The sequence below is a fragment of the Oryzias melastigma genome, linkage group LG3, assembly GCF_002922805.2.
Source record: "Oryzias melastigma strain HK-1 linkage group LG3, ASM292280v2, whole genome shotgun sequence".
Lineage (NCBI taxonomy): Eukaryota > Metazoa > Chordata > Actinopteri > Beloniformes > Adrianichthyidae > Oryzias > Oryzias melastigma.
The window spans coordinates 9,083,802-9,106,462 of NC_050514.1; the positions used below are offsets into that span (position 1 = coordinate 9,083,802).

A 22,661-nucleotide genomic window follows, 5' to 3' on the forward strand; every position below is an offset into this window, starting at 1 on the left:
CTCGCTAACATAGCTGACCGGCGACTATTGATGACATCATAGAGTGGACGTGACATCTGAATTCTGAGAGACTATTTTTCCATAACTCTACATTTAAAGTGATAAATGTAGATGTAGGGAGAAGGGAAGTATTTGGATTGGGCCATGGTGTTCCATTCTACAGTCCAAGAGAGGAGCGCCCCTCTCCTCTCTCCATGCCTCTGCATCGAGAAATGGCATCAGCTGACTCAGAAGTGGTCGAAAAAAGTCCTGATTTGTTGAACAACATAATCACAGAGGATAATATTCATCCGGAGCAGGTGGTTATTATTTGAAGAAGAAGGAAGCACACACTCCTGATTTTAAGGCACAGAGTGAGACTCCTCATCTGTGTCATAAAATACTCTGCGGTACAGTTTTTTGTTCTGAATAAAAAAGAAATCATATTTACACTCGAATGCTCGAACCCACAGTTCGAGGATATATGTTATTCAGAAGCAGTCTTTTGATGTCAGCAGAAACACTACACTATATAGTGTCTCTCAGATAGTCTTTGTTGGCATTCCAGAAGACCTTCATGTGCTGTCTTTATAGGAAAAGTCTGTTATGAGAATATGTTATAACTAAAACAGCAAAAATCTTTTAATTCCATCAAAGGTTTCTTCTTTTCTGTGTCTGTAAGAACCCCAAGAGGCCATCTTCCTGTCCATGAGCTAATCTGTAGATTAGATATTGGTGTCCTCCACTCGCATTGACGTTGGAGTTTGCTTCAACTATAGCAATGCCTTTTCCCATGAACATCGCTAACACCTTGTGAGTATGTTTTGTGTTTAGTTGCTACTCTGGTATGACAACATCTAGAATAACCCTGCTCAGGCCAATCATGTAACTACCAAAAATTCTGCCATATCAGAAGCATTAGGTGGATTAATCTGTGACTGACAGCACATCATGAAATTGGGCATTGACATTAACACTTCCTTTTGTCAATCTGGAGCTCCCTGCAAAATTGGTGCTGCAGTTTTACAGCACCGGAATTCTGTGTTATGACACTGAGTAACTATATGAATAATGTGAACTTCTGCCTGCTTGAGCTTTTCTTCAGTCAAGTCTTTGTTAAACCGGAGCAATCAGCTCTGTCAGTACCAAGTTTTTTGAACTGATTCTTAAGTGAGGTTTGGACACTGATTTCACTCATGAAATCGAGTCAGTGTTTGTTCAGGGGACATATTGGTTTTTATTCAACTATTTCCCCTATACCCCAACACTATCTCTACCTCTCTCCAACTCTCATGGATCAGAAATCTCCATCAAACACCCACATTTTGAATGGAGTCTGAACGATTCATATCAACCGTAAAACTCTGGGCACAATTTGAACCACATGAATCAGTCATGTGGTACAGCTGGGAAGTGAAGCTTCAGACATCATCATTTATGCTCCTCCTCTAAATGAAGCAAGCCTGGATACGCACTTCAAGGAAACTCCCCCTCATCTACTAGTAGAATCTCTTTCCCCATCTCGAATCTCTCTAATCCAGGGGTCCCCAAACTCTTTCATGTGAGGGCCACATGACTGTTTTCTTCTCTGATGGGGGGCTGGGGTTGGTTTGTAGGCCAACAGAAAAGGTGTAACAATCAGAGACTAAATGTAAAGATTTATGGTTTTCCAGTCATAGCCAAATTTTAAATAATTGATGTAATCTTTACAGATGAAATAATACTAAAACCTTTTAAAAACTAGATATATAGCATCACCTGTGAAAGAGTAATAGCTGAAGATGCTTAAATTGATAGCTAAAAACACTAAAGCTGTAAGATGAAAATGCTGAGGCTGACAGCTGAAAATGCTGAAGCTGATAGCTATCTTAAATATTTACAAAGTGCCAAAATAGCCTAAAAAAACAAAAAAACAAAAAACCCTAAATTAACAAAATTAGTTAGTATGTAGCTGAAATATTAGCTAAATGCCAAATTATCCTAAACAAATGGAAAAATGTCTAATTTAGTCAAAACAGCTAGCTTAAAGCTAACATATTTGCTATGCTTCAAATTAGCCAATTTTTTTTTTAAAAAGCCTAAATTAGCCAAAACAACTAGCATGTAGCTGGAATATTAGCTAAATGCCAAATTAGCCTTAAAAAATGCAAAATGTCAAATTTACCCAAAACCGCTAGCATAAAGTTAAATTATTAGCATAATTCCAGATAAGCCTAAAAAACTGAAAAAAAGCCTAAATTAGCCAAATTAGCTAGCATGTAGCAGATATATTAGCTAAATGCCAAATTAGCCTAAAAAACTGGAACAATGTCGAATTTAGCCAAAACAGTTTGGGGGACCAGGACAAATCTGTAGGAGGGCCGGATCTGGCCCGCGGGCCGTAGTTTGGAACCCCTGCTCTAACCCATTCGGATACTTTATGATAGTCACATATTTTCGTTTAGGCGTAATTGTTTTACTTTATTAAGTTTGGTCTTTTATGTTTACATTTTTAACATCCCAGGTGACAGCAAAAAATGTTAAAAGGTTTAATCCACTGCTTTTAGAAAGAGCCTAAAGTATTTTCTTATCATCTGCTGCACAGAAACAAAACTCCTAAAGTATAGATTTGCATTTATGTCTATTTATATTTTTTAACAAAAATTGAATTCCACACCAATTAACACCAGAATTAACTGGACCGTACAGTACCAATCCTTACCGGACTGGATCTCCCAGTTGAAATGAGGCTTTAGTGTTAAAGGTTTCTGACCCCTGCTTTGGATCTACAAAGACACAGAGCAGATTCTTCTGAACTTCCCTGTTCTTCTCCTGAAGCATCCATCCATTTTCTCAGTGCACTTCATTCCTTTCGGGGTCACGGGGCTCCCAAAACCTAACCTGGTTACTGTTGGGCGGAGGCTGGGCACACCCTGGATGGGTCGCCAGCCTGTCACAGGGCCGCACAATCATTGTCACTCTCAGTCACACTTAGGTAAAATTCATTTGAGCATAGTTTTGGATTTTTGCGTGCATATTCTTGATTCATAAATCATACAATACATTTTATGCATCATTTAAAAAAAACGAAATAAAAAAAATACAATTTACACACAAAAGTTAAAATTACAACTTGAAACTAAGTACACATGCAAATTGATGTGAGACTGTTTTCACGTCTCCAAGATTCATCCGTAAGTGATACATGTACATGAACTTAGATTGTAAAAGATGTTTGGTGAAACTTGACATTTTCCCACTTTCTTAAACTGACACACCCCAATAATTAATATAAAAAAGTCTAAAAAAGCGTTTAGGAAAAATAAGAGTCTCACATCAGATTTGTGCGTAACTGTGGTTCAGTGAGTCCCTATTAAGGGATTTGTGCTTTATTTTGAAAGATTTGCATGCAGTTTCAAGCTGTTGTAATTTTTATTTTTGTTGTATTTTGGATTTTTTTATTTGGTCATTTTTGTACTCATGCACAAAATGTATTGTATGAGTTGCATATCAATATTACACACACACATCTCTAAAGTTACACGCAAATCAAGAATTATGAACGCACAAATCTGGGTGAGTCTATTTTCTCTCCATAAGTTTCGAGATTAGTAGATTTAGTTTGGTAGAGTTTTAAAATGGATGGCCCTCCTGACACATCCCTGTATTTTACCCGGGCTGGGGACCGTCACAGGGACCTGGGCCCCCTGTGCTTAAATAGTTAGGCATTAGAGTGAAGGGTCTAACCTAAGGACCCACGCTGCATCAAGTTTATAATCTCAGGGACCAGGGATAATTTAGGGGGGCCGTGGTGCAGTGGTAGGGCGGTCGACTCCTGATCAGAAGTGAGCGGGTTCGACTCCCGCCTTGCCCGCCCATGTGCTGAAGTGTCCTTGGGCAAGACACTGAACCCCGAATTGCCTCTGGTGGGAGGTTGGCGCCAGTGTTCGGCAGCGGAGCCACCACCAGTGTGTGAATGTGTGAATGGGTCTGTGACTGTGAAGGCTTTTAAGGAGGGTAGAAAGCGCTATACAAGTATACACCATTTACCATCTCCTGGTAAACGACCTCTGGTTCCTCATGCACCAGTCCTACACTGAGCCATCCAGCCACCCATCATACCTGTGTTACCCTTCCTGTTACCCTTCCTCTGCCTTTGCCCTTCAGAGGGGCCAGGACAAGAACGCTTTGGGTTGAGCAGCATTTAGAGTCATTCAGTGAATTGATCACTTTTACCATGTTCAATTCAAGAACTACAGGTGAGGACCTTTTACCTGCATATTTTGATAAATGCTTTCAGAAATGTAGTTTCTATGTCTGTGAGATGCGCGTGTGTGTGATGTGGGGGGCTTAGGAAGAGGATCAGTAGAATATTATGGGATAGATTTCAGTTCCGCAGGATCATTCATCTCCTGCTTTGTCTGCTCGGTGCTGTTTCTCCGCAAACACGCGCGCACGGAGGCAGACTCAGGTAAACGCACGTGCTCAGATTTAGGTCAGTGTGCACGCGCAGCCTGTGGGGGTCCTTTGATGACAAAAAAAAAAAAAGCACCAGCAAGCGAGAAAAAGAAAACAGATAGAGGAGGGGCAGAAAGGCGGGGGCTGAGTGTCAGGAGGGAGGGAGGGGGGTGATCCACGGAGCTGGGGAGGCAGAAGTTTCAGATCTCCACGCACGACCAGGACAGAGGACGGCACGCACGCCCAGGTAAGATGTGCCTTCTTCTTCTTTTGATGAGGAGGATGAAGGAGAGCTGCAGGTGTACCCTACAACAGGGGTGTGCGAACGTGCACGCGCGCGTTGGATTCTACCTCTGTCAAGATCGTTATGCCTGATCCCCCCCCCGCCCTTCGCCACGCGGCGTTCGTACACGCGGGGGTCTGTCAGTGGGTCTGATGGCAGGATTTGGGGGTGGGGGTGAGGGGTTCCAGTTCGGACTCATTTGAGTAAACGTTATTCTTTTGCGCGTGCATGTGTTCCTCTGTTTATCAGTGAGTGAGGCTGCCTGCATGCATGGGGGGTGGGGGGGTCTGCGCCTGCAGATGCTGCATCTTAAGCTCCTGTTTGATCTCCCGGATCAGCGCGCGCGCACTTGAGCGCGTGACACGGACAGCATCGCGGTGAAGACGCGAGCTTGTTGGACGGCGCAACAGACATGGTGGTCTCGAACACAATGTTTGTGTTTGTTTACAGTTGTCTATCCTCTTCTGAGGAAGTAGGGCTAAATATGCAGGAATGCAGATGCAAAGTCAACATTTTTTTTCATCTTAAATAAAATCACATTTCAATTTATCTTAATTTTTTAATTAAAATGAAATTGATTAATTGAAATTGTTTTTATATTGTATTTAGTTGATGTTCTTATCTGATAAAAATAGCAGAAAAGCTTCAAGTAATGCTTCACTGGTAATTTTAATTAAACTGAAAATGATATATTTGTATTATGCTAGAATTATTTAATAAATTAAATATAAATAATTTGAATTCTTTTATTATGCATAATTTATTTAAAAATATTAAATACACTTTTTTCTTGTAAATTGTAATTAGGGCCTATATTTATGTATAGAACATAAATGTTCATTCATTTTTTTTTCTTTCAACTAGAAATTATCCTCCACTATCCATTCATTTTCTACACTTGCCTAATCCCTCTGGGGAAATGAGGTAGCTGTCTATCCCAGCCACTAATGGGCAAACGTTGGGTAAAGACTGTATAAGAGAACTGGACTGACTGCCCCCCACCCCCCAAGTTCCAAACAGGAAGTGCTTGCTGGCTTCAGGAAGCCAAAGTCCCATAGACTTCTATAGAGAAATAAACAGCTATTACTCAGTAACTCTATTGGACAGAATAAACATTCTTGCTTTGATAGCTTTTTGTCTCAACATCTTCTGGATAATCCTCATTTTTTTCATGGTCTGGTTGGACCGGGGGGTTAAACCACCAAATGGTTCTCGAGCATGGGGGGATGGTTCAAATGCGGAGAACAAATTTCACACTGAAGTGTGTGACAACTAATGGAACTTTAACTTTATCACAACCCGACCAATCAGATGCCTCATTAAAAGAATGTCAAACATTTGATTGACAGATTTTTCCGAGCCGCTTTCTGTGGTAGGGGTGTGCAGCTTGAAGAAGCTCACTCCTGATTGGCGACAGTAGTTGCCGTAGAAACATTTACTAGGACCAATCATTGTCATCTGTCTCCAGGCCTTGCCCTGGGCTGCATAGCGCTCTATAGGTGAAAAATGAATTGGCGCCTACACCGCATTTGATACCAAATACATGAATAACTGCCCCACCGCACAGCTTCATTTCTAGGGATTTTAACTGTTGATGGTTTTGGTGAAAAAAACGCTAGATCACCAGTAAATTCATCTTTTTTGACCAATATGCAGGGGAGGGAGGATGGAATTTCCAAGCAGTTTTATTTAAATAAAACAGACAAACCTTTATTTGAGCCAGTGTTTCCTGCCCTTCCTTTTTTCATCCTTAAAGTTTTAAAGAAGCATTAACAACAGCATCACCACGCGCCCTTCTCCCCTCCTCAACCCAGCTCTGCAGCAGTGGCAGGAAGGGACACTGCACAGCAGTTATTGACTAAATCACATTTTTTTAGTTATTTTACTTACATTTGTGGTACGTTAAACTGTTGAACCAAAAAATAAAAAAATAAAAGAAAGGAAAATATATATATAATTAATCGTCATTTAGCGCCCCCTCCAGCAGATGGTGCGCTAGGTGGCCGCCTAGGTCACCTATGCCCAGGGTCGGGCATATTGGAGGCCTGACTGCCTCCAATATGGCAAAGTCGTTATTGTGGCAAAATGCTGACAGAGTTCACTCTATTTAGTTGGAGCCAGAAGTAAAACATTTTCTATAGACTAGGGAGACATAACACCTGCTCTGTCCAGTTCTCTTATACAGTCAATGGGTATACCCTGGACAGTTTGCCAGTCCAACAACACAATACAACCACAAACACTCACATTCACACCAAGGGACAATTTAGAATGACCAATTCAGCATGCGTTTGGATGGGGAAAGCAAACTGGAGAAAACCCCCACACGCACGAGAACATGCAACTTCACAAAGGAACCAAATTTGAACCAGGGCTTTTTCCATCTTTGAGGCAAGAGTTCTAGCCTCTACACCACCTGATGTGAGCCTGATGTCACACCAGCATAACAGAATCGTTCTTAAAGCTCACTACCCAACGAGCAAGGCCACGTGGTCCCCATATGATTTAAAAGTTGGCAGAAAATGTGGCCCTGAATGGGTTTGTCTGCAGTTTCCATCATGGTAGCCAGTCACCCGGTGGACAGTGTAGCGAGGTCTGCTGCCCAGGATCCAGTAGAGCAAGCGAGCGCCCCCACCCAGGGGCCAGCAGAGTTAGCAGGGTCGCACCAAAGGCTGCTGGTCCCTGGGCAGCGGCGCCATTATGGGCAAAGACAGGTGGGGCCTCCACGGAAACTGCGTTGGGGGCCCACATTTTCTGCTCACTTTAAAACCATATGGGGACCACTTGGCCTTTCTGGGTAACAAATAATAGTATATTTACTACACAGACAGTGGCACACAAACACACCTTATAGTAAGCTATAAAACTACACATCTTGGACAATTTCTTAGTGTAGGCTCTTTACTAAAATAACTGTCACAGTTAGGGTGAGCAAACTTTAGGTCTCCAAACTCTCTATCAGAAAATATCTGGAGACAGTTAAAACGAAAGTGCAGGAGTCAAAACCCGTTTTCTTACAAACTTTTTTTTTACAAAAAAATAATTTTTGTGGAGCTGGTTATTAAAGATTTTAGGGCCTTTGGTGGTACAAGCAACAACTTTGACGTGGATTTACCAAAGGAACCCCTCTTTTAGAAAAGCATGTTACACTCTCTCCCCTCTCTAGAGTTACCCCCGATCTCTTCATCCCATGGACAGTCTATTCTTTATTATACAGACAATGCTTCATCCATCCCCCCCAGAATTTCTCCTCTTGCTCCCATCCTGCCTGTGGGGGATACCCACTCACCATAAGCCTCAACTCGTCATCCTTTATGACACTCTTCGTCTCCAAAACATTCTCACCAAACTCGTCCTCTAAGATCACTCCTACTCTGTTTCTCTTTCCATTCACACCATGAAAAGTCTTGCTCCCTTTCCATTGGTCACTTTAATTCTAAGGATATTTACATTTTTGCGGCAGGAGCTTGTTTGTGACGCACTCCAAAAAAGATGAAGAAAATGTCCTCTGGATGTATCTTGATTTATTAAAGTTAATCGTAGACATAGATAACAAAAAAAACGTGTAAGATCGTTCCAAAATAAAAAAGCAACTTAAGCGGTCAACAAAAAATAACGGGCCCTGTACACCCTCTCAGAACCAACAGAACCAAACCAAACCCAGGTGACAGGTCCACCTAATAATGTCTTTCCTCATCACGTGACAAAAAAAAATGAAATCACAAATAAATATGATCATGGCTGCTATAATTATGTCGGGCAATTCTAGTTTTTCCTGTCAAACTACCTACATTCCAATTTCAAAATTTAAATCCTTCACTCCTGGCTTTCTTTTTCTCTTTCTTTCTTCATAATCACCTCCCTTCTCTCCTGACTAACAATTTTCTAATAATAACCAAACCTCATGACTTCAGTTTTATAGCTAACTTAGCGCTCTTGCCTCACAGCAAGAAGGCCCCGGTTCAAAGCCCAGATGGGGGGTCAATGGGGGACCTTTCTGTGTGGAGTTTGCATGTTCTTTCTGGGGACCCTGGCTTCCTCCCACAGTCCAAAATAATGCTTAATAGGTTAGTTGGTTACTCTAAATGGTCTCTAGGTGTGAATGTGTGTGTGATTGTGGCACTGCAACAGACTGGTGACCTGTCCAGGGTGTACGCTGCCCTCGCCCAGAAGTGACCTTGTTAGTCTCCAGGAGCCCTGTGACCCAGAAAGGGACACAATGGATGGAACTTTAAATGTAGTTTGAATATGGAAAACTGAAGTCCATTGAAACTAAGTTCAGGCTCAGGTTGGTGCTTCTATAGGGTACCACCATGCTTTTTTGACAAGTCTGAGGGCAGATGGTCCTTTCTGGTCTGTGACACTGCAGAGAGGGGTAAGTGTGAAAACAAGTCTTTAAGTTTACCTGCCTATCAATAACACACACACCCTCCATCATATAGTGTGGCCCTGTAATTGTGGGTGTTCACAAGCAGCCAAGATCACAGATACAGGCAGCAAAAACTATCTTCATATGAACGGGCATGAGCTGGGTTCTTCTTAGAGATATGAGCTAAAGCTCAGACATCAAGGAAGGATTCCAAATAGATCTAATCAGGTTTGGGAGTTTGATGAGTATGATAATCAACCTGGGTGAGCACATCCAACAAACCAGGACATGCTTGAGAGATTGGGTCTGCGGGCCTTTGAACACCTTCATGTCGTCCTGAAAGAGGTGGGAAAGAGAGGTTTGGGCATCTCTACTAGGACTGCTGCATCCGTAGCCTAATAAGTTCATAAAAATGGATAGATCCGCAGATCTTTAGTTTAGTAATTGCAGTATCAGACTTTGGACCAAGCTTCTTCATCAGCTGTTTCAACTTCTTTGAGCCTGACTCTGCTGTGTACATGGTTGGACTATAGATGAGGTCATGTGACACACTGGTTTGTATTGAGTTAATTTGAAAATATTTGTTCTGACAACTGCTTGTGTTGCAATTTCCCCCCAAAAATGTCAAACATGGCTGTTCAAGAGCTGAGGATTCAACAATCCCATCTATTGCTGGGCTTTTGGATACGCTTTGTGGCTTTGATACCGCTTCAGTGCACCGTCTCCATGGAAACTGCTCATTGTTTCAAAGAAACTGAATATGTATTCTTAGAATGTGGGATTGTGGGCTTATTATCTGCTGAATCTGTGTTCGCGTGCCCCCCCCCGTCAAACCTCACATGCTGTCTTTCGCCCTTGAAACTCAATGAGTTGTCATTGCACGGGCCAGTTCAGACTTCTGTCCAGCGTGTGTCCAACTGTGAGCATGCAGAGCTGCTGCTGTCTCGTCCTTCTGGCCATCCTCTGATGTAGAAACAGCATTCAGAGAGCAGAGCCTTTATCCTCCAGGCTGCACCTGAGGAATAAGGCTTTCCGTCAGGGTTGTGCATCTTTCCCTCTCATGTGATTTGGTACACATCTTCATACATGATCCACCAATCGATACATAAAAGATTCAACAAGCTTTGTGGCGATATGTTATGGTTCAATTCTTTTACCTAAATGGATACAATCTAAATATTTACTATTCATTCAACCTTTAAAATTATTAATGAAAATGGCATTTAACTAACAAAAACTCTATTTTTCTTATGGGTACTTTTAACTTTAACCAACAAACATTTTATGTCTGACATAAGAGCTTCAAATAATTCTTTTAGATGGTTTAATTTGTGGTTAATAAAAGTGTATCAGATTAATTTATTCAGGTATTGTTTGCAAAAAAAATGTTTATCATATGTTTAGTACACGCATTCCTCACTGTGGTTAAACTTCAGTAATTGACCCAAGAAAGCTTGTGACTGGAAATCTTTTTGTTTACATTCTATGTGAATAAAAGGGCAAAAACAGCAGACACAACAGGAAAAGAAACTGGTAAAGTTTACCAGAAGTCGATAATTCACTATCTGATAAATTTTAACTTTTTCATCAACACAATCTTGTTTGTGTCTGTGGTTGTCAACCAATACTACTGTTACTGCCATGACTAGACTCATTGTTTGATACAGATCTGTTATCCTTTACATCATTAAAGGTCTAATGATTCGTTTTTATCAAGGATTCAATTCATATCATAATAAGTGGTTTCTGACACGATTCATAGTCAATATTGGTTCATTTTGAACGAACCAATTCAATGACCTAAAATGGATCCAGAGCATCTTTATCCAAAACTTCCACCAGTGTGACTCAGAGATAAATACCTGGTACTGAACAGTGCAGGTGAAGTTTTCCAGATTCCTTGTATTTCTTCGAGATAATCAAGTGTAATGAAATACGTGTATACACAAACAGGTAACCAAGAATGAATGTCCAATCCATCCACATTTTAGTTTGATAACATTTAGTCCACTGTTGTTTTTCCACATAAAAATACTACAAACGGAACTGTAATGATGGCTGATCCTTTTTTGCTGGGATCACGTGTTGTCCACTGTGATGTGGTCGTTGGTCGTTATTTTATCGTAAAGTAAATCAAATGGTATTTTCCAATATTGATCAGCACAAGGTGAAGACCAAACAAAAGATCAATGAGGACTTATATGACAAGTTGGAAACAAAAGAAGAAGAGTTGGAACTGTGTAGGCGAGGCCGAGAAGCAGACTGCAGCAGGTTAGGATGATTAAGGACAGGGATGGAGTAAAGATTATCTAAACATTTGAGAATGGTTTCGTGCAGAGGGAAAGTTTTATGACAGGATAAAGAGAGAGGAGCGGTGGTTTGTATGGGAAAGTCTGGAGTGGAAGTGGAGTAGAAAAATGTGAGAATGGCAAGAGAGCGATGGGATGTGCTGTCAGTGTGACAGAAGAGTTTGGAGGTGGGATTGCATCAAGGATCAGCTTTAAGCTCCTTCTTATTTGCTTTGGTGATGAAGAGACTAAAAGATGAGGTTAGACATGAGCTCTGTAGATTATGACGTTTGCAGATGACGTTCTGATCTGTTGTAAAAGCAGGAATCAGGTGGAGGAACATCTAGAGAGGGGTAGGTTTTCTTTAAAAATGGAGAAGAGCAAAGATCTGCCACAGCAAGAAAGTGTCTTGAGAGGAACTCAGTTGGAACAGTGTGTGTTTACGTTTTCCATGTATATTCTCGCATAGCACTTTTCTATCTTCCTCAAAGGCCCAAGGCGCTTTAAAGTCACAGGCCATCTACCCATTCACACACACATTCACTGGGGTTCAGTGTCTTGCCCAAGGACACTTTGACACATGGGCAGGCAAGGCGGCAATCGAACCTACAATCTTCCTATCAGGAGTCAGCCGCCCTACCCCTGCACCACGGCCACCCCTTTAGGAGTTTCATGGACTGAAACGTCATAAATTTGAGATGTGAAAGTTTCTGGTTCCAGATACAAGCAGATGAAGAGAGCTTTCTTTTTAGGGTGGCTGGGCGTTCCCTTAGAGATAGGGTGAGAGGATCAGTCACCCAGAGAGAGTTCAGAGTAGAACCAGTTCTCCTCCACATCCAGAGGAGCCAGTTGAGGTGGCTTAGGCATCTGGTCCAGATGCCTCCTGGACGCCTCCTTGGAGACGTGTTCCCGGCATGTCCCACTGGGCGAAGGCCCCGAAGAAGACCCAGGACACACAAGAAAGTCTCTCGGCTGGCCTGGAAACGCCTCGGGGTCCCCCGAGAGGAGCTGGAGGAAGTGACTGGGGAGAGGAAAGTCTGGGGATCTTTGCTTAGACTGGTACAGCCGGGACCCGGTCGTGGATGAGCGGAAGGAGATGGATGGATTCACTTCAAGATGTTGGAGCAGGAAGGTTGCAGTAAACCAATTATTCATAGTTAGATAGTGGGTCAAAACCAGTAATTTCATACAAACAGTTGTCCGGAGTTGCTCAGGCATAAACTATTCTTTTGCTGCCACACATTAACGGAACTGTAACAAATATTTAAAAAGAATAACTGAAAATTAAAAGCTAAATTAAAAAAAAAGTCCTATTAGACAAGAACAGAAGCAGATTTCTGTCAGAGTTGAGAACGTTTCCTGGCTTCTGTTGCAGGTTACTGATTCAGAAAATCTCAAAATTGTTTAATAAACTTTTTTTTCTAAATGATTAAAAGTAACAATCCTTTGTGTCTTTGCTCCTCAGACACCATGCTGCTGCCGGCGCTCCTGCTCCTCGCTCTGCTGTGCCTGAGTCAGCCGGTCGGCGTGCAGACTCTGGCTCGTCTCATGGACGATGCAGAGCTGCGCTCGGCTTTCTCGGCGGCTCGCACCAACAGCATGGAGGGTGGGCCGAAAATGACAGTGACCTTTGATGTGGTTTATGTCAACATCGGTGGGGATTTCGATGCAAAGGCCGGCTTGTTCCGCTGCCGCATCCCAGGAGCGTACTACTTCTCTTTCACCGTGGGAAAGTTCCCCCACAAAGACCTTTCTGTGATGCTGATGAAGAACAGGAATGAGGTGCAGGCCATTGTGTATGAGGAAAACGCTGGAGAGGAGAGGAAGGTGGGTTCATACTCAATTCACAGGTGTTTGTTGTGAGTCCAAAATCACACCGAGGATTTCCACATTCTGTCCTGTACATTCATAATCAAGCTCATTCATGTCACATGTGTTCTGCTGTATATATACTCCCAGTCCTCTCATTCTGGCTTTCGTTGCCAGTTTGTAATGCCTTGTTTCCACCTACAGGACTGGACTGGGCCGGACTTGACTTTTCAGTGTTTCCATTACAAAATGGACCTGGTAAGCAGGTCCGACTGGTACCATTTTTAGACCCGCGTTGGTCGTAGGTCCATTGGAAAATAGGATGGACCCGTGAGGGCGGAGCTTCTGTCGTCACATGATGTAACCCATTGATTGGTGGAAAGGTTTTGCGACAACAGCAAGCGTCCGAGCAGCGCTTTTCCTGACTCAAGAGCCAAACCGAAAGTTTTGCCTTCTTTCCACCTGTAATCTCCTTCGCCTCCGCAATCTTCTTGCAAAGAATAATGAATTCTTTACATACAGTATTCCCCCTTATTCGTGGGGGTTGGGGACCCGAAACACACCGAATCCACAAATACAGACACCCCCCACATCTGTTTAAGTCTCACCCAACTCCCGCAGGTAAAGAATGTCCGTTACCCACCCATACTCATCAAAAACACTTATTGTAAAACATTTATTTACGGTAGCCGAAAACAGCCTGCCTTACTTTTTTTTTGGATTGTTTTCACGTGAAAACGAAATAATATGTCGTTATCACGAGAAAACAAAGTTTATTTTCTTGAGAAAACGAGATAATAACTCGTTATAACGAGAAAACAAACTTGGTTCTCCTGAGAAAACCAAGTTTGTTTTCTCCTGATAATAAGATGATCAATAATAAAGAAGAGTCCGCACTTCATTTACCGCACGAAGATGCAAACTTCATCTGTTTTAAGTCTCTTTATTTTGAGTTTAACAAGATAAACAGCAGAAGAACTCTCCACCAAAGTTGTTTTAGTCTATTTTCTTTTATTATTTTATTAGTGGGTCTGCGCTCCTCAAACGCCTTCATTCCATCTCATGCACCAGCCCTCCTCCCTCTATTTCCCTCAAACCTCCGAACAGGTTGATTGACAGATCACAGCGCCGACTAGAATCTGCGCTCCGGACATTAGCAGACCAAAAGAGCCACTCGGCCCAACTCAATCCGCTACTATGCTTTTGTCATTTTTACTCAATCCTCAGGGAAACAAAGCTGTTTTTCAGAAAAAAGGATAACATTATTTAATAAATTGATTATATATGGATCATTGCTGATATTCTTCTATATTTTTCTCTGATAAACTGATTTGTTTTGCTGCCGTCTGGATCTCAGTGAACGCACCATGCAGACACGCTCAGCAGATCTGAATTGTGTCAATCTGTCAATGTTTATTCGGGGTTTTGGGGAAAATTAAGAGAGGGGCTGGTGCGTGAGACTGAATTAAGACGTTTAAAGAGCATATATCCAATGATAAATAAAAAATAAAGTAAAAACAACGTTTGTGGAGTGTTATCAATCAGGTGAGGTCTCGGTGTCTCTGAGAGATGGAGGTCGACACTTCATTCTCCGTTCATGATTAGCTCGTCATAACGAGAAAACAAACTTTGTTTTTTGTTATAACAAGATAGTGGATCTCGTTATAACGAGAAAACGATTTTAAAAAAAGTAAGGCAGGCTGTTTTCGGCTTCTGTATTTATTAAAGAACATAAAGAGGTTTTTTTTCTTTTTAATTCAGAACAATAGACTGTTCTGTATAGTGTAGAGACCGGCTTCATCCAATTATAAACACCTGCTCCAGATTATAATTATCCTCCGCAGTTATCATTTTATGTTTCTGAGTGAGCTGATACAGCTGATACAGCTTCTCTTTCGCTGCAGCTATGTCGTAGCTACGTCATCGATCTCCACCCCACATGTGCTATGATGGTCCAATGCTCAATGGACACACCTGGACCATTCTAAACATGGAGGGGATTGGTCTGGTCTGTACGGCTCAGTGGAAACCAGGCATTTGCAACAGGGTGAGAAGTTTTGCCACCCGGGAAGAGCTCGGAGTAGAGCTGCTGCTCCTCTACATCCACAGGGCAAGTGTAGGTGGCTCGGTCATCTGGTCTGGATGTCTCTTGGACGCCTACCTGCGAAGGTGTTCCGGACATGTCCCACTTGGCGGGACAGTAATCTTATTTAATGTGGGCTCAGAAATCTTTTTTAACACATTACATGAGATTACTAAACAAGTCTTTCTTCTCATTAAGGACCACTTTTGCCATGTGGGACCTCTTCATCCACACAATGACAGAATGAATTCTTGCAGCCCAGTTGGAAGCGGCAGGGCAGTTCTAAAGCTTCTGTGCTCCAAGGTTCAGGGAGTGTGCAAAACATGGAAACTTGACAATTTTGACAGCAACTATAGCTGTCAAAATATTTGCAGCATTATCAACAATGGCTGCCACAACTTTCTCTTTGATACGATACCCTTCCAAGATCTCATCAATCTCCTCTGCTACAGCTGTCCCTGTCGGTGCTTGGTATTATCTTTTGGCTTTTTCTTGAGCTTAGCCATTCTTGACATAATGCAATGTTACTGTGAGGTAAGGGTCTTGAGTGAAACTTGTCTATCCATCAACAGTGATGGCTGCCTTCAACATGTGTTCCAGCTCAGAAATCAGATTTGCCTTTTTAACGCCATAACAAGCAGGGATCAAGTGGGTAATATAAAAACGCACTCCAATGAAAATCCCATTTTTTTGCGTTTTTAACATGATGTTGTAGCATTTTTTTAATGATGGAGGACATATAAAGGATTGTAGGATTTAAATTGTGTTTCTGAGTATTTTTTTCATTCGTTTTTGTGATGGATCAGCAGCAGACCAAAACCTCCTGTTTGTAAAAGCTCAGGTTTGATGCAGCAACTGCCATGGGGCGGTCCAAAGTGTCCCTTCTCTGCTACAATTCTAAGACCCAATCTGAATTCTTCTTTTCTTCCTACTCCTACATTTAGCTCTCCAAATGGAGAGTTATGGAAGAATAGTGTCTCAGAATTTGGACATCACTTTCGGTTGATGACGTCACCAATAGTCGCCGGTCATGACTTCCATCATGAAAAAAAATGCCGCAAGAACAATTTTCATTGGAGTGGGTCTTTAATGACAATTTCCAATCAGTTTTGTCCCTGTTGAGTTTAATAGCTTTTGTAGAGCTTTTTGTTTTGGGTTACTCCCTCCACTGGTCATCCAAAATGAAAGGCTCAATATTTTTCTTTGTTACTTTTTACTCACTTTTACTCGGATCGGAGATGTAACAACTGAGGGTTTGACAAGTGAGTGCACACACACTTTTGGATTGGAGAACAGGCTGGCCAACACTTTGCTGCTTCTTCTTAGTGACATTCCTATTTAGATTTTCAGATACCATTAACTTGGACAGTAGCTTTAACAGACTGCATTGGTCTTAATCTGACATCTTTCTAAATGCACTGCATGTGGGTCAGATCCCGGCTGTTCTGACAGCATATATGGGATATCCCAGAAGCTTTGCTACTATTGCAACTAAATAGTCATTAAGGAGCTAGCACTCCCCCGCTGTACATCCACAGGGGCTCCAGTCAGCAATTTACAGCATCAGAAAGGGGAGCTCTATTCTGTCTCTGTGGTCTGTCACTTGTGCTTTCACACCTGGTTTACATCACCAGAGTGTGGTTACCATGGAGACTAAAAAATAGCACCCTCCATGGAGCAAGCCAAAGACAATCCTCAGTATATGGAAAAGATGGGTAACTGATCTCAGCTCTCTGCAACCTTTTTCAAAACTCATTATCACTCCACAGATGAAAGTAGAACTGTTCGGCGTCCAATTCGATCCGATTTATGACCACATTGAGAATACAGTTTATTGCAGGGATTACGTTCTGTAAATAATAATATTTTAAGGCTATAAACTCCTTCACTACACACTTTATAGACTTTTCTCAGACAGACATGCACATTTTCACAGTTTCTCTCCTGTTTGAACTCAAAATTCAAACCTAGAAAAAAATAGGTCCAGTATGATGGAATGAAAACAAAGATTTATGTAAACTTGACAAATTGAACACATTCTGAACAATTGACAAGGCATGAATACGATTCATTGACAAAGTCAACAGGACGCAGAACACAGTTTGCAGTTGGAAAAATGTGCAAAATTGGTGAACCGCAATACAGTATAGTGAGGGAGCACTGTAGAGGTTGACCTTATGAGCATCAAAGGGACTTCACACAAGCCAATCCCCCCTGGATACACTTACCTGGAAAAGGCATTTGTGGAGGCCTGACTGTTAGTCATTGCATCAACCTGCAGATTATCTCTCTTAAATCTGTCTTCATTCAAATACTTGGCATTTAGCTGTAAATGCTCACTTTAATTCAATCCAAACCTCTTTTTTAACCCAGTTTTAGTAAATAATGATATTGTATCATGGTTGAGCAATGTCTGACTTGTATTGGGTAAAATTTAATCGAATTTGTATTTATTTTTACTTTTGTCAAATTTAAGTTATTTCTTTGACCATACTTTCATTAACTAAAGGTACCAACAATTTAGGGTCAGACATTTGTAAGGCGTTGAAAGGGAGGGACAGAAGAACTCTCTTTTATTTCATTAACCTTCTTTAATCATTTAACACTTAAACAGAACACTTTTGTGAAGTAGCTTCAACAATCAAGTACAAACAGTGCAACTATTACCTAGTAGAAATAGGTGATAATTAGTCATGTGAGAAAGTTTAGTGACTGTAGTTTTGTCTTCAGAACTATTTTGATCAGCTGTGCTTTATATCTCCATTAAAAATAATTTAAAAATTAATGAGAGAAGTTGTTATAAAAATGATGAATATTCATGACTAGCTCATATCAATTGAACCGATTACTTTTTTTAGATAACTTTTAATTCTTTATTTTAGCCTCATAAGACCTGACATCAACATGCGTGGACATCACATTCTGGGTTATGTCACCACAGTAGTAAATTCTGCTTAACTGCTCTGTCAAAGAGTGAAAGGATTAGTATTCGGTCCCCAATTAGCACAGGCACAGAATTGGTAAATAAAGTGTTCATTTGGCTCAGGCAGGACGAAGAATTCTGGGGTGACAGCCTTTTGTCAGCAGGAGCGTACAGGCACTAAGGGAGGAGAGAAGTTAGGAATGCAGGCAGGAGGAGGTACGTGGAATTAGAGGGGAACAGATTAGGCTCTTACTTGGTGGTGACATGACATGAACGGTGATCAGACGGTGCCAGAGGAGGAGGAGTGCACGGCAGAGACTGATGTTGAGGGTGGTGCTCAGGGATCTCTTTCGGCTGTCCAGGTAGAATGTGGAATTGGCAGGTAGCAAAGGTGCTGGGGCAAGACTCATGGATAGAAAGATTCCAGTGCAGTGGATTTCTCAGAGACAGATTTCACAGGTCAGTCAGTGTCCAAGGTTCTCATGAACAGGGTCGTAGTGGCTCCAAGGAAGAGTTGAGACAAACTGACACAGTCTGCAGGGCAGCAGCTCCTAATGAAGGGAGGTAAACAGGTGTTGCTGATCACCTGATTAGCTTCCCACAGACTGCGTGGATGGGGGAGGAGCACGGCCATGACAAAGAGAAATAAAAATGCACATCAAACAAGAACTTGGGACTTACGGGGTTAAATTACCTTCTCCAGATCCTGAACTTTGCCATCTCACTGCGGTGCTCTCATTAGAAAGAAACAAAAACCTGCTCTTTATTCTGTTTAAATGCCTTTGTAGATTACTGTTTGAGTTAAGACAACTCAATAGGGACGCTTCTTGTCCATTTAAAACGTTTATTAAAAGTGTTATTGAGCCTGAGAATCAGAATCTGTGATTATCTTCTTAACTTTGCAGAATTTTTTTTTTGTTAGCCTCCTGCTTATTTCACTCATGCATTTTTCGTCAGTAAAATGTGGTGATCTGTTCATGACATGCAGACTTCTAGTGTAGTATTTATCTGGGATAATAAGCTTGAAATATAAAGCGCTGAGCATATTAATAATAAAATAAATGTCCCATCCTGATTAGGAGACAACATCCGATTTATGATCTAGTCTGAAACCCTGTGATTGAGCCTGATTTTCAATCACGTGATCAGATCAGGTCATCCCCATAGAATTATAGAAAATATCTCAGGTTAGTCTCTGTACAGTAGAGATAAAATAGAGGAGTTGTATCTCTGTTACCTCATGAAAGAGATGGTCCTTAACCTGTCGATGTATCAAAATATCTATTTTCTAAATTGCCATCAGCAAATCATCAAACTCGCTGTTACCTAATTGATTGATTGACATGCAGAACATCCAATAAACATCCTCTGATGCACGTTCCCACCTAAGCGCCATGCTCTGCTAGCAGAGGTGCAGTTTTCCTTTTCTGTCCCCCTAATCTTCAGAAAGGTGTGAGCGTTCAGCGTCTGTTCCTGACCACTGATGTAACTGCTAATAAGTCTTATTATTGTCTCTACCGGCCCAAGGTCAGTCACTCTAAGAGAACCTCAAACAGAACGCAGAAGGAATGTTTCCGTTGTCGCCCCGCCTTGCACTGTGGCATCGTTGACATGACAACTACAAACACACACGTCCAATTCAACAAGCGGGAAAATTAGTGTTTAGCAGTTTTGCTTCTCTATATTGTGATTCACCTTTGTTTGTCTGGCTGTTTTGCAGATTTTTTAAGTGCATTTTTGCTTGAGTTTTTTCCTCTCTCTCTACAGTGCAATGTTTTCTGTAAAGAATGTGTTGACATTTCCTCATCTACATACATCTTTGATCATGATCAGATCTTTGTTTTCCTTCAAAATCCTGGACTTATTTCTCTACAAAGGTTTGATCTTTCATAGTTTAAACAAGAGAGACAAGAGGATAAAGTTGAAGGATTATACTATATTATAAGGAGGATTTCACCTATCGTGGGATATTTGTGGAACGTATCCCCCGCAGTAAACAAGGTTGTTGTTCACCTTCAGGGGGGGTTAAAAAAAGAAAAGTCTGCATGACGAACCTGTTACTCACCTACTGTGTTCCGTACGACTTGTTGTCCACAGCATGCCTTTAGATAAATGTGCATGAACATTTACGCCCTACAGCCTGACTAGGCGGTCTTCGTTTCTTCACTGGGTCCAGAAGACACTTCATTATCATTCAGTTTTCCATAAACAAGTTACACAGTAAAATATTACTCAGTCCTAAAAGTTCTAATATAATCCACCTAAGCCCCACATTGAGTTGACCGTCTCTCATTCAGCTGCTGCCAACATCGTGTTTTGTGTTTATTGTTGTGTTTTTTGCTCAAGTTGATGTCGTTCATTTTGTTACACTTACTTAAAGCTCAGTGGCCTCGTGGGAGAGCGTCCGCCCTGAGACTGGAAGGGTCCATAGCCGAGTCATACCAAAGACTGGACCAAATGACTCCCTGCTTGGCACTCTGCATTAAAGGGTTGGTTTGGGGGGCTAAGCTAACGCTCTGGGGTATGGGTCAAATGCAGAGAACAAATGTCACAGACCTCAGCGTGTGACAACTAATGGGACTTAAAGTTTGTTTTTTCATGTACTCGATGTCTTTTCCTACGTGCTGTGCCAAATGGGAAACCATTGTAATTTTTTGTATTCCGATATATTTCCAAAAATAATGACGTCTATTCTTTTAGATCAGGGGTCTCAAACTCGCGGCCCACGGGCCATCTGCGGCCCCCGGGATAAGACTGAAATGATGACACTTATTGTGTGCAGAGCTGAACGAACCAATCACAGTGAGGTATATGGCTCTGGAGGGCGGGACATCGCCGGGCTGTCCAGTACCTCTCTCACTCATTCATTCACTCCTCCAGTCAGCTGGAGGAGGAGCCATGAAGCTGCTGAAAGTGCTTCCACACTGAATGCGGTTTGCGTGCTCCGCCCCTTATTCGCCACGTGGCAAATTTACAGCTTGCAGCTTATCAAAAAGCATGTTTCTTATGTCAAGACTCTACGCAGAAATAAGACATCTACGCGCACGCATCATTAGTTCATTTGCTCAAGTTAAATGTATATCTCCTCAAAATTTTGTACCTTTATAATCATTAAGGAATATTTTTTAAAAACTTCTAAATAATCAATTTTATTAATTTTTCTTTCTTTCTTTCTTTCTTTCTTTCTTTCTTTCTTTCTTTCTTTCTTCTACTTCTTCTTTTTTTTTAGAATCCTTCCAAAACTTTCAAACAATGTAAAAACAAGTCTTTCCTTGTTTCCCACTATAATAGTGATGAATTCTGACATGTTTTTATTCTCATGTTTTTATTCACATTCCCCTAGGGGTGCGCCCCATCATTTGAGAAACACTGCTTTGGTCAATCAGTCAATCAATATGTGGTTTCTTCAGTCTGTATCTGCTGTATGGTCATTGTTATTATTTTATTTATTTATTAATGATTGATTTTTTTATTCATTTTTTAAATTAATTTATTTAATTCATTATTTTGTGTTAAAAATAAAGATGTTTGAGAACATTGGAATGTTTTATCAGCGCTTTTCTTGTGGAAATCCTGATGCGGCCCAGCCTCACCCAGACTCTGCTTCCAGCGACCCTCAGCTAAATTGAGTTTGAGACCTACCAGTAAATCTCCCTTTAGTTTTTCTGTTAGACCTCCCTTCAGATCTAAGTATGGATCGTAATACTTATCTGTATGTACATGACCCTGTAGATCTTCCAGTAAATCTCCTCCTAATTCTTCCTTTAAATCTTCTTGTAGATCAGCCTTTATTCTCTCAGATAGAGTGGACAAGTCTGTATGACAAGTATTAATACCACCATAAAATTACCAAATAATGAAATTACAAGAATATAATTGTAGAATTGTGAGAAAATAGTCATAATATTGCAAGAATAAAGTTATTTTACAATAATAAACTCTTACATATATGAGAAAAAAGTCATAGTTTAACAAGGAAAAAGCCATGCTTTTTTGAAGACTGCCCATTCTAGTTGGCTGTGTGAGCCTGTGTCCACATGACATGATGACAAATCCATCAATGCAGCCATTTATGTTATTTATTAATCATAGGAATCTATGTGCTGTAAAGCATTAAGACCTCTCCAACTATACTGACAGCAATGTAAACGCCTCCTGGGTCAAAAATCTTCTTCCAAAGATTCTTGAAAATTAATTTCAATGTCTTCCTTCACACATAATAAAATAATGTTAACTCACTAAAAGACTCTTTTCCTTATTTGTGAAAACAATGAAGGACAACGAGCTCTACGTCTTTCAGACTGAAACAGGATATTGGTTCTTTTTTTGTTTTTTATTGTTTCTTCGTTTGACTATTGCCTAATAAATCAAATATTTTATTCTTGTAAATTGTCGACCTATAACTAATGAAATAATGACTTTAATATCATAAAATATTGACTCTTTTTCCCCTCCTTGAACCGCCACCTTAACGTGGTGGAGGGGTTTGA

At 41.1% G+C, this 22,661-nt stretch overlaps 1 protein-coding gene across 1 annotated transcript in view; it reads left to right on the forward strand.

The window, feature by feature from the left end:
* Positions 1 to 4,131: 4,131 nt before the first annotated feature.
* c1qtnf4 (C1q and TNF related 4) overlaps positions 4,132 to 22,661 on the forward strand; it is a 21,548-nt gene continuing 3,018 nt past the window's right edge. The window contains exons 1-2 of the mRNA XM_024263216.2: positions 4,132 to 4,663; positions 12,822 to 13,183. Of these exons, the coding sequence (XP_024118984.1) occupies positions 12,827 to 13,183 (357 nt within the window). The 5' untranslated portion in view covers positions 4,132 to 4,663; positions 12,822 to 12,826. The remainder of the gene's footprint in view (positions 4,664 to 12,821; positions 13,184 to 22,661) is intronic.